Source organism: Tiliqua scincoides, chromosome 4 (genome assembly GCF_035046505.1).
Source record: "Tiliqua scincoides isolate rTilSci1 chromosome 4, rTilSci1.hap2, whole genome shotgun sequence".
NCBI classification, from domain to species: Eukaryota; Metazoa; Chordata; class Lepidosauria; order Squamata; family Scincidae; genus Tiliqua; species Tiliqua scincoides.
In genome coordinates, this window is record NC_089824.1 from 85,682,869 (window position 1) to 85,695,736 (window position 12,868).

At 43.1% G+C, this 12,868-nt stretch overlaps 1 protein-coding gene across 2 annotated transcripts in view; it reads left to right on the forward strand.

Annotated features, from left to right (window-relative positions):
- DROSHA (drosha ribonuclease III) overlaps positions 1-12,868 on the forward strand; it is a 94,766-nt gene that overhangs the window by 37,903 nt on the left and 43,995 nt on the right. For both annotated transcript variants that reach the window (XM_066624280.1, XM_066624282.1), the window contains exons 17-20: positions 2,798-2,905; positions 4,429-4,567; positions 5,906-5,966; positions 8,813-8,872. In XM_066624280.1, coding sequence (XP_066480377.1) covers positions 2,798-2,905; positions 4,429-4,567; positions 5,906-5,966; positions 8,813-8,872 — 368 coding nt within the window. The remainder of the gene's footprint in view (positions 1-2,797; positions 2,906-4,428; positions 4,568-5,905; positions 5,967-8,812; positions 8,873-12,868) is intronic.

Sequence of the window (12,868 nt, forward strand, 5' to 3'; positions counted from 1 at the left end):
CCTTGAACTTTGGATAGGCAGTATATAAATCTTTTAAATAAAAAATAAATGTCATAAGTAGCTAAAACAAGTGTCATAGATCCTTGCATGAAGGTAAGAAAAAAATGATTATTGTGGTGGGGGGGGGAAGGTGCCTCCTTGTCAAGTCCCATCCAGTTCGTTCTCTAAGGCTGCAATCCTAAACATACTTTCCTGAGAGTAAGCCCGGTTGAACAAAATAGGACTTACTTCTGAGTAGACCTCGTTAGGATTGTGCCCTAAAAGAATTGCCTCTTAGTAGACAATCACAGAGCACACAATGTCTGGATGCTTCCACAGTGACAAATGGAACCAATTCACATTTATACCAGTATAAATGGTATACGACATATACCATTTATACCAGTATATATACCAGTATACCACATATATATACATTTCAACAATAAGGATTGTCACGCCCCTACATTTTATCCCTCTTGTTACTTTCTGATTCTTTGGTTGTGTTGAGAGTGAGGCAAATGGGTTGGAATTCATATAAATGCTTTTCTCCACCCCTGTATTTACTGCCCCCCCCCAGCCTTTGTGTTTGTAAAATAAGAGTACTAATGGAAAATCGAAATCAAACAGTGTATTTCCATCTGTAGCACTTAGAAGCAGAATTGTTTGCGTCCTGTAAAGCAGTCATCATCCATCTAACTAGATGTTCTTGTTTTCTTTTGATTGTGGAAGGGCAGCAAAGCGCCAAAGAGCTGTGGGCATGCTATATTGCTAGAATCAGTTGCTTTGGAGATAGATATATCTGTTTCACCTTTCTCAAAGAGAGGTCAGAAGGATTCCATGTATCTTGAAACAAAATAATAATAAAGAAAGTTTGCTACTGGTGTTTTCCAGTTTACTTTCTACCAGATGAAAGGCTTAAACAAGTGTATATCACAGCTGTGCGCAAATTTAACGCAGATTCATTTGAAAATTTTGGACTGTTTGCTAAAGCCTGCTGGAGTCGGCTGCCTCAATATGATGATGGTTTTATTGCAACAATTTTGAATCATCCTGTGTTCGTAAACACCTAACAAGCTTCCTAGGACATGATCAACATTCACCCTGGGTGCTGCACCTGTGTATGGAGGATTTGGACAGACATCAGTAGAGCCCTTGTTTCTCTTCCTGCACATATCAATGCATGTATACTCTGGTAGTATTATGAGGGAATTCGGGGAAAATGGGAGGTCCTTCTGTGCCTCCGTATCCTTATCCAGTTTTTCTTCTCTGTGCCTCTCAAGTTCTTCCACTTACAGGCATAGCACCTGTGGATCATGCCCTTGGTCTTACATGGCTTTCAGAATGTTAATTAGCTGGGCATCATAGTTCAAAACTCTTGGGCAAGTTCAATGCATGCAGTAACAGTTGTGAGCTTTAACGACTGGAGTGAATCACTCATTCTTATTCACGATAACTTTGGTTAGATAATGTGTAGTGCACTTTCTATTTCACATCTGCATACTTTCCCAAGGACATGTTTTTCCCTAATATTTTATTAATACAGTGTTATGTCAGATAAAGTACTTTTAATCCTACCCGAAGGAAGTTAAATTGATTACTCATCTGTACTCCTGTGCCAACCAGAATTTGAACACAATTGGGGCTGTTTTCACTCTTTCCCTGCACTTTGAATCATGCATATGTTTTTGGATGAATCCCAGAAAGATCAGGGAATCTCAAACAATTGTTGTTAGCTTTTTAGGACTTGGCGCATAGTAATCATGGAAAACAGGAATGTGTCAAATCAGACTTTTCCTGGAAGTGACACAGGTTTCCTCAGTAATTTGCCTGTCTTTTTATCCACCCTACAAAAAGAAAAAGTGGGAACATCAACAAATTGCTACCACAGTCATTCTCAGACTGTGTGCGGGGCACACTAACAGGCCTTAAGAAGAACTGTGGTATGCTTTGAGAAATTCAGCTACTACATTGGGTTCAGCATGAAGATACATGAGATCTTTATAGTAGGAAAAAGTCTTCAGGGAGAGGGTGGGAAAGGAAGCCAGCAGCGATTGTGGTGGCAAGTCTCAGAAAGAGGAGATGTAGCTACTGTCATCTAGCAGGTCTTACAGAGGGCTCTGATAGAGGGAGGGCTCCCTGCTGGGTTTTGGGCTTTGACTAGTGTCTGATGATGAGCATTCTTGAAGCTACATTCTGACTTGAGGATTCAGGATGCATCCTGAATCTTAAAGCAGACAACAGAATTGAGTTTTTCCTGGCTCAATTTCTCAGACAGTAGCACAAACCAAAATAGTGAAAAGCGGGTTTTATGACTAAGTGGGGTATATGAGTAAATCTTTACTCTGGTTCTGTGACTGAATGCTTTTCAAGTAGAGGAAGACTGAAGCTAAACTAGGGAGATCTGTACTGAAAGCCAAAACATGGAACTGTAGCTCAAGAGTAGAGCACAGGTTCAATCCTGAGCATCTTCAAGGCACAGCAGAGATTCCTTCCAGAAGCCCTGGTGATCCCCTGCCATTCAGCATCAGTAGAACTGAGCAAGATTGTCCAATGATCTGACTCAGTACAAGGCAACTTCCTAAGCCACAGACTGACTCCAGGGCCTTAGGGGAGCCATATGCTTCCCCACAAATTCTTTAGCACAGGTCTACATTAAAGGGCCTTTGTAAAGCTTTCTGTGCTGATGCATTTGAAGCCCTCAGAATACTTGAAATGTGCTGTATAGATGCTAAGTAATGTTCTTCTTTGTATGCCAAAATTAATTAAATTAATTAAATTAATAAATTTAATTGGATTAAATGGATTCTTTCCCTAGCATGCCATGATGCTGCCTGTCCTAACACACCACATTCGCTACCATCAATGCCTGATGCATTTGGACCAGCTGATAGGCTACACTTTTAAAGACCGATGTTTATTACAGGTAAGCAAATGCTAAAAGATCCATATACTGTAACTTTTAATATGTTCAGTGTCCTTTTTAAGATCTTCCATTATATGATTGTGGAATAAGAAAGCAAAGGGATAGGCATATGGGTATATTTGCATTGGCCTGGCTCCTAAAAAGCAGTAGGATTTGACCATTTTGTACCTAAATCGAAGCTGGCAGCTAGTAGTGGTATTCTTCAGGCAAAACCTGAAGATTTACTTCTGTTGCACAACACTGACCACCTTGTAAGTGGTTGGACTCCCTAATAACACCACCTAGCCCTAAGAGAAAGATAATTGCAGATATATGTTACAGATATAAATTGCAGAAATATATAGCAGTTACTATTTTTTTCCCCCCATTCTTTGTAGAATATCCATAAGCTGCTTTTCCACGAAAATAGCTCTTAAAGTTGCTTTGGTAGCAAAGGGAATGAGAAGATGATTTCCTATTCCCAAACGGGTCAAAGTTTTTAAAACATGTGGAGGACCCCAGCAACAGAGCCACTGGGCAAAATGCCCTGCTGAGTGTATTGGGGCAGTTGGAATTCCTTGCTAAATATAAGAAGTGCCTCTTTCCTAGTTAATGGCAGTAATTTTATTGCCTGTTGTTTAAGCCACTGGGAGTTAAAACCCCTTCTGATCTACTGTAAATCACCCAAAGGCCTACTGGTGAAACCTGCTCTACCCTCTATCTAAAGTAACTAACAGCCCAATCCAACATAACCCCCTGAGCAGCAATGCATTAGCGCCAGTGTGGACTACACTGTATCCTGCAGGGGATTTTTGAATTTTCCTCAGGATATGGGGTCATTTGTCCCTTTGCTCGGGGTAAGCCCCAGCACTTGCTTCTGGTCAACTCGGACCTGCACCAGTGATATTGCTGGCACAAGTTTGCATTGATCCATGCAGGCGGATCAGACCTGGGAAAGTGTTTGGATATAGCTTGTGCCAGCACCACCAATCCCACACCCTTCCTGGGCCTCATCTGCCCACCTCCGCCCCATTACTGCTTCATTCAACCCCCTCTTTCTGCCCTGTTCAACCCCTTCCCTGCTCTCCCCCTGTTCTCCCCTCCACCTCTGCACTGGATTGATCTGCTCCAGTGGGTCTCCTGATGACCACCAGCACCAGTGAGAAGGCTCCAGCCTTCCCTCTGGTGCAGCTGGGCCTTGCACTATTGCTAGAACATATGTTCAATCATTAGGATTGGGCTGCAACATAGACATATATGGGCAGGCAGATTAGTAGTAATTTTTGTGGACTACTAGTGCAAAGCTGTAGTCCGAATCAGAACTGTTGGCAAAGCTTTTGTAAAACTATCCAGAAAATTCCAAACACTCTGGATGGTTTTCAGAAACAGGGCGCTGAAGTGCCGCCTGCCCCATTTTATTGTCTTACTTGCCTGGTGAAACATTGTGGTCACTTTCACAACTTCACTGTGAACAGCTTTGCAGTGTTCCAATGAACATTCAATGTACTGGGGGTTTATTTTTGCTTTTGGATTCTCCTTTTTAGCTTGCCATGACTCATCCAAGCCATCACTTAAACTTTGGGATGAATCCAGACCATGCAAGAAATTCCTTATCAAATTGTGGGATACGGCAACCCAAATATGGAGACCGAAAAGTCCATCATATGCATATGAGGAAAAAAGGTGTGTGGTACTTTTGACTATTCTTCCTGGGAGACTGGGGGGGGGGAGGGGAGATGGGACTTATTTTCATCCTCCATATAGCCAAATAGCATAGACAAGGCCATTGTCACCTTTCTGACCTTGTAGACCAGTCCTGAGTATATTTGGGGGGAAAAAAGTAAAGGAGACATAGGAAGCATCAGGGTGTGAGGGGTCAGTGGAACTTGTGCCAGAAATTTTTAGCAGCCTTATATGTGTTTAGACATAAAGGAAATGTCCCTAAATACGTAGGTTCAAGGTTTGGTTTGCAAATCCTTAGTTTTGGGGATAGTTGATTTTTTTTTTTTCCAACTCAGTAACAGGAATAGTACTACTGATGGAAACTGATAAGGAGTGCTCACCATAGGATACAGACTGTAGAGCTTTATAGGAAAGTGGATGTGACTTCATAAAGTGTACCTTTCCATTTGGGGGCTATAGAGGCCTTGTGAGAGATGGCCTGGTTCTAGCTAGCTAACATATTGTCTGAATACAGATATAATGCAAAGCAATGGTTTGTGTTGGCCATAAAGACCCACACCATGGTTTGCACTTCCAGGTGTAACAACAGGCAACCCAAGGGTTTAAAGCCGCTTGTCTACTTTTGCTTTCTACCTGTTCAAGACCAAGCTTCAGAAGTTCATTCCAATTTCCATGGTGCAGCAGCCAGTTAAGGTGGCTTTAACTGTGGTTTATCAGTGGTTTCTCATTTCAGACATAACAGGAAACCTGTTTCTCCAAAGTGGTTTGCAAGCTATGATCTTAAACTATGGCTTAGTCCCAGATATAACTCAGAAGTACTGTTTGCCATACCCAATATGATTTTGTAGAAGTAAAAAGAAATGTTGATTCAGAACTCCTCACTTGTCACACAACTTTCAATATCTGTTCTGTATTTGTATTTTTATTTTTGGTTTGTATTTGTTAAATTTTTGTGTGTTTTAAAAATAAAATGGATGATTAGAGTGCTTCGTGTGAATGTATATGTTAAAGAAGAGTTTCTCAAACCAGCTGGAGGCAGTGCAGGTATGCAGAAAACTGGAATGGGTGGGAAATGGCAGAAGAATGGCAGATGTACCAGTGAGGGGAATTGCAAGTCTAGTGTTTGTACACATCCAAAGACATGACTGAGAGCAGAAGGGTTAATGAGCACTGATAGTGTCAAGGCGGATCACAAGCTACCTTATCAGCTACTGGTCAGACAAGGCCAAGAGGCCTATCTGAGAAGCGTAGAAGGGAGTCTCAAGGCTGAATGGAAGTCCCTTGCACACATCAGTATTTATAGGGTTTCTTTTTTTAAATGTTGTTTGTATTCTGCAGGAATAAACACCTTGATCAATATTATGTCACGTCTCGGACAAGACGACCCAGCTCCTTCCAGGTATGCAAACAACTGAACTGTGCCTTTCTGTGTTTTTGGGGTAGTGGATGGCATTTGGAGTTGGTGTTTGAATCCTATTGTGCCTGCCTAGTTTCTTTGGCCCATGCAGCACTCAGGGTTGCAGTGCCAACTTGAGTGGTATAGACAGTGATTGCTTTTTGAGCAGCTGGCGAGTTGGGAAAATGTGATTACCCAGATGAAGAAGGAAGGCTGGCTTCTTGAAAGCCACCAGGAACTCACTGTTGGGTGAATATTGTCTATGTTGGCTGGCAACAGATTTATATGGTTCCAGGCAGGGATCTTTCCCAGCCCTACCTCCGGATTCCAGAGATTGAACTGTCTGCAAATAAAGCTTGTGCTGTGCCCCTGAGCTATGGTCTTTCCTGCTTCCCTTTCTTGTTGGCCTTAAGGTTAGTTTAGTAGAACATTGATGTCATCTGAAGTCCGGCAGATGGGGATAGGTTTGATAGAGCAGTTTTAATTTGTTAAAGTGCCTATCTTTATCCGTGTTTGAAACCAGAATTTGAAGTAGGTTTGCAGATCCAGGATAATTAGAAACCCAGTTAGCATTGGCAGAGATGTAACATTACACCATGACTGAGGCTGATGAGCTGAATCTGATAGGGGGGAGAAATTCACACCAGGAGAGGTGGGGGAAAGAATATAGATTCCTGAGGTTGGCTCCTGATTTGCAAACCATGGTTTTCATGGAGCCACGACTGCAGCCAAGATGAAACTTTTTAAAAAGTCATCTGTGTCTTCTGCATCAACAGAGTTCTTCCACCACCACTGGAAGCAAACTCTTATGATAACCTCCATTGGCTAATGTGTCATCAGAACTGGCATTAAAGTTCATTCATTTGTGCCAGTGGAGCCCTCTGTGCCTGAACATCTGCATGGTGGGCCTGTGTCATGTGTTCTTTTAGGGTGTATAGTGAAAGGGTAAGGCTTGCTCCCATTTTTATGCGATGTTAAGCGTGCAGCAGTCTAGTATGTGTTGGAATTTTGCCTATGCAAGCTTCCCAAAGGATGTAGCTCGAGGTGTGGTTTACAGGAGATGCAGTTCATTCCCCCCCCCCCCAAATGTTTAAGTCTTGGTGTGGAGAGGATAACTGAAACAGACTATTGGCACAGTACTTTTCCAGTGCTGCTGAAAGAGAGCTTTCCCAATCTCACAATCTGATCTCCTTTTAAACAGAAGATGCCAGGGATTGAAATGGGGGCCTTCTGCATGCAGAGTATGTGCTCAAGCACTGAGCTATGGCCCTGAGCAAAGATTGACGACATGGTTGGGGAGAGTGCGGCAGTCCAGCAAGAGCTGTGCACTGAATTACTTTTGGAGCCTGTAGGGATAAGTGGACAGATGTTGACTCTTAACTAAATCTCCTTGTGCTTCCCTCTTGCCATCTCACGTAGAAGCCTGAGCATTAGAGGTTCAACACTGGTCTTGGGGCTTTTTGCTGGAGACATCATGTAATCAGAGCCATGCAATGCATATTACTATTCAGTTTGGTTTTGGTTATTGTTGTTTTTATATAAGACTCTGGGAGAAGGGGGAGATGAAATCCTCTTCAGAGCAGTAGAAAACAATACATTCCAATCAACCAGTTATTCCATTCCCCTCCCCATTCTTGATTAATTTGACTGCAAAAGTCATGCTTCTGAGGTTTGCGTTTGCCATTCTGTTTCTGCTCTCTTACAAAGAGAGATTTTGCATTTATATGATATAGACCATCTGGTTGGGGACAACACTGCCTGCCTGCCTGCCTGCCTCTTTCCCAAAGTTTAGTGTGCATCCTTGAACTGGCCTGACTCTTCAGGGTGCCTTTAATCCAATGAACGTATCTGCCTTGTAGAATAATTCAGGTTGGCTTACGGAAGTGTCGGAGCACCAGTCTCTCTGGCCAGCTCTATGGTTCTGCACACTAAGTGACTGCTGTTATAAACAGCTAATGGGACTGTGAATTTTATTTTTTTTTTATTCCATTTATTTTGCACTTTTGTCCCATGATAGTGCTCAAGGCAGCTTACAAGGCGTTCCCAGGCAGTCTGTCAGTGGTAGAGTGTTTGATGTCTTGAGCACATTCCCTGGCAACCCTGTGTAGGACAGGAAAGCACTTGCCTAAAGCCCTGGACACTTTCTGCCAGTCGCGGTGCACAGTATCCCTTTTTATTTTTCAAGGAATGTTGGGATCCCAACATCCCTCATCCCAGGAAGCATCTCTCTGCACACAAATACTTTAGTTGTGGGGTTGGGGGCTTGCCAGGATGTCTCTTCTGGTCCTCCCCACCCCTTGTCCCAACATAAAGCATGTCTGTCTGTCTGTCTGTCGAGCTTAGTGTTTGCCTTTCCAGCACATGCAGAAGAAGAGTGCAGAAAAAGGCAGGTAAGGCTTGCTATCAAAGCTACTGTAGGAAACTGAGGAGAGAGGCTCCCTGCAAGATGCTTTATTTTCATCTTGCAGGCACAGTGCCAAAAGTCTGTAGATTGCTGGGGGGGGGGGCTTTCTCTTAAATCATTTGCGGTGATGGCAGCGCGTGGAGAAGTCCGTCTCAGCGTAGCATCACATGTCGTTATCTTTTCCTTTTGTTAATAAGCTGCCAAGAAATTAAGATCAGTCTGATTACTTTTCACGCTGCCTGCGGTTTAGGTGCAGTGCCTCAGAAACCCAAAAATTCACTGTTGTGTATCAGAGAGTGCTGCGTTAAAGAGTGAAAGCAGCAGGAGCTTAACTCTTTCTGCTCTTGCCTAGGGAGTTGACTGACTGTCGTTGTTTTTTTTCCCTTCTGCAGTGAGCAAATGTGCACAGGAGTCACTCTGTAACAATCTTCACTTTTATTTGCAGGATTAACCATAATGAACGTTTGGAATTTTTGGGGGATGCTGTGGTTGAATTTTTAACAAGGTGGGTATTAAGATCATGCGTAGCGCACTGTCTGCTAGAAATCATACCTTATTTGTTTTTATTTTAATGTTTTATTCTATTTTATTTAGGGCTCTCCCAAAGTTGAAGATACATTTTGTTAATTAACTCTGGGGTGGCTTGTTCAGATAGGAAACACAGAAGATCTAATTCCATTTTTAAAAAGCTGACAGTTTGAGCAGGGCTTCTGTTGTGCCAAGCACATTGACATTTCACATTGACACATTGAAGATCTCTTTCATTCCCCTAATCCCCTTGTGAGGTCACTGCCGGCACACTCCTGCTTCACACGTAGGGAATCAAGTCCCTTAAAGGATGCCCACAGTTGCTCTGTTTTTTTCTTAACTCATTGCAGCTTAGAGTTCAGGGTTAAGCTTAGGATGGAACCAAGGTCCAGTTCTTAAAAATTCTTTCTTATACTTGCCAAGTGTTGTAATCTTACTAGGACAGTTCAGAAAACTCTCAATCGGAAGTTACATTTTTCAAGAAACCTCCAGCATCTTCACTGCTGGGACTGCTGTGAATTGAAGTCCCTTAGGAGTGTGTTAGAAAGTGGATTTTCTATCTAAGGATCAGTGGCTATTCAAATGAACACAGGAGTTTCCAGTTTGGAAGTTATCATACAGTCAAGGATGCCCAGACCCCAGTCTTCACCTGCTCCATTCCAGATCTTGCTGCAAGTAGAGCTTGTGGGAGGGATCAGTATCATCCAAACATGCCCAAAGGGAATTTTTGTGGTGTACTCTCTATGCTCATAGGAATTCCAACTATGTATGGTTGAGGTGCTTGTCAGTCCAAATGGTAGCTAGGTTTGCTTTTGCACACACGGGCTTCATACACGGGGTGCCAACCGGACAGACTTTGAGGTTTGGTAGTTGTCCTTACTTGGAATACATTTATGGTATTTGTGTCCCCAGTGGCTTCTGTTCTGTTGTGAGAGGCCTCTATCAGTTATACTAGTCTTGGCTTGCAAGGGCTTTTGCTGCAGTTTTCCCCTCTTAACTTGTTCTTGGGGGTTGCTACCTTTTACCTGTCTGCTGAGGAATCACAGTTGAGCTGAAGTGCCTGCTTCCACCTTGCCCTTCTCTGATTGTGCATTAGCTCTGCCTTGTCTTCAGGCATCACTTACAGCTGGAGAGTAGAGGCTGGCAGTGGATCAGTTGGGAGGGATACTTGGTGAAGAGCAGAGGGTTCAAGAGGGGATTCTCTTTGATAAAGCTGCTGTTTCTGTCGACTCTCTGGCGCAAGAGCTTGTGAAGCTTTCCTTGAGTTTGTGGGTCCTTCTCCCCCCCCCCCCTACTCTTTTCCATTCTTCCCTTCTAAGGCTTAGGATGTGTGACATTGATAGAGTCAATGTCCTGTGTTTTGTAATATTAGACATTGCTAGGGAAGAGAGGTGGAGGAGGAGACATGGGTCAGCTTGTTACAGATGCAGCCACAACATCTAGTTCTGGCTTCGGTTTCAATTGTGATTCATCCAGCTCTTTCACAATCTACATTCCCTGTGAGGACTTTGTGCTGCTCCACGGACCCCTTCGCTTCCTGTGTGACATGGTGGGGCATCTTCTGCCATTTGGCACCAGCTCTGTACATCATTACATAAGAAGAACCCTGCTGAATCAGGCCATAGACCCATCTAGTCCAGCTTCCTGTATCTCATAGTGGCCCACCAAATGCCTAGGGGAGCACACAAGACAAGAGATCCTGATGCCCTCCCTTGCATCTGGCATTTTGAGGTAACCTACTTCAAAAATCAGGAGGTTGCACATACCCATCATGGTTTGTAACCTGTGATGGACTTTTCCTCCAGAAATTTGTCCAATCCCCTTTCAAAGGCATCTAGGCCAGGTACCATCACCACATCCTGTGGCAAGGAATTCCACAGACTAAATACACACTGGGTAAAGAAATATTTTCTTTTGTCTGTCCTAACTCTCCCAACACTCAATTTAAGTGGATGTCCCCTGGTTGCTGACTTCCAGCTCAGCTGAGCTCTGAGCTGCAAGGAGCTCAGCTTCAAGCTGCTCAGTTGCCCAGCTTAGGGGGAACATGGTTTGCAATCTGTGTAGAAGCCACAAACTGGTCATTGCCCCATTAAGTCAATTTGCTCTGTGTAATACTTTATTGGGCATTTTAAAAGGGGCACATTGCAATCAAAGACGATCAGTGTCAATCGTACATCCCTGCTGTGGCTTACCAGTGTCTACTTTTGAAGTTTCTTTACCATTCCAAGGCCCTGAAGTGTAATATTGCAAGATGAAAAGCCGACGTCTCTGTCCCGTCAGATGTAATTTAAAGTTGCTCATAACTGTGGTGGAGAATGGCTAGTCTCGGGCCAAACGCTTCAAAGTTTATATCCAGCAAATAAAAAGAATACATCATTTTGGAACATGTCATCTTCTTGTCAGTGGATCTCCTTGATCTTTCCGCCTATAATCTCAAGTGAGAAGAGTGTTTACAAGTAAACTTGATTATTTTTTTCTTCTTAGAACATAAGAACATAAGAACAGCCCCACTGGATCAGGCCATGGGCCCATCTAGTCCAGCTTCCTGTATCTCACAGCGGCCCACCAAATGCCCCAGGGAGCACACCAGATAACAAGAGACCTCATCCTGGTGCCCTCCCTTGCATCTGGCATTCTGACATAACCCATTTCTAAAATCAGGAGGTTGCGCATACTCATCATGGCTTGTACCCCATAATGGATTTTTCCTCCAGAAACTTGTCCAATCCCCTTTTAAAGGCGTCTAGGCTAGACGCCAGCACCACATCCTATGGCAAGGAGTTCCCCCTCAAGCGTCTCTTTTCTAGGCTGAAGAGGCCCAAACGCTGTAGCCTTTCCTCATAAGGAAGGTGCCTCAGCCCCGTAATCATCTTAGTCGCTCTCTTTTGCACCTTTTCCATTTCCACTATGTCTTTTTTGAGATGCGGCGACCAGAGTTCTTCTTCTCTCCAAGTGTAGGGTTATTATTCACTAAGCTTTAACTCCATAAATGCACTCTTGGCATCTTGCCTTTCTTCAGGTAGCATGCAGCCATGCTCCTGGATTTGCAATTGCATAAATAAATCACTAAAATATTCCCAGTTAATGGAAGATTGCTCCAATTTTTCCTCCACAAACCCATCCAGAAGTATTGAAAAACTACAAAAATAACACAAAATTGACTTTGTATAGCCTCATGCAAACAGCAGCCATTTGCTTGATAAGTGTCATTTGTGACACAAGGCAATATCAAAATATCTGGGCTGGCAGATTTGAAACCCATTTCCAGATCTCAGGTGTGTCCACTTGTAATGGGAAAAGTAGTTGCTTTATTTAAAGAGAGGCTCTAAAAGTGTTGAGATGTTAGAGATAAAAGAAAGAAAAATAGCACCAGTTCCTTCCCATGAGTACTTTGGCTGAGTGGCTTCTCGCTTTGTTTTGTTTGTAGTAAGATATACGCAGTCTTTTTCTCCCCTAAAATGACAGGTACTGAAAGACAGCAGATTTATTTAGTGCTCAAAAATCAGCTCTTTTAGTATTTATGTTTAGAGTAAACCTCCACAGTCCATTTTTCCGTGCAATCTTGGCGCCTTGAAAATTGACACTGTGAACGTGTAGCGTTCCCAGTGTAATTTTTGTAAATTGAGCCAAACCTTTGCAGTGTTGGTGCTGACAAGCAAATGGCTAGATCGGGGTGTCAAACTCATTTCATACAGAGGGCAGAATAGCATTCATGATGCCTGCTGAGGGCCAAAAGTGATGTCATTAAGCAGGAAGTGATGTCATTAAGCAGGAAGTGATGTCATTAAACAGTTCATGACCAAAAATAAGCACTTTTTCTCACTTGGGAACTCATTAGCTGCAAATGACAGAAGAGGAAAATATACATATCTTGATCATATTCAAGATATGGGAGAGCCCAATATTTCATGTGGGCTGCCCTTTCAGCAGTTACAAAATAGCACTGCTCAGCAGCTGAGAGCCTGAGGGCCGG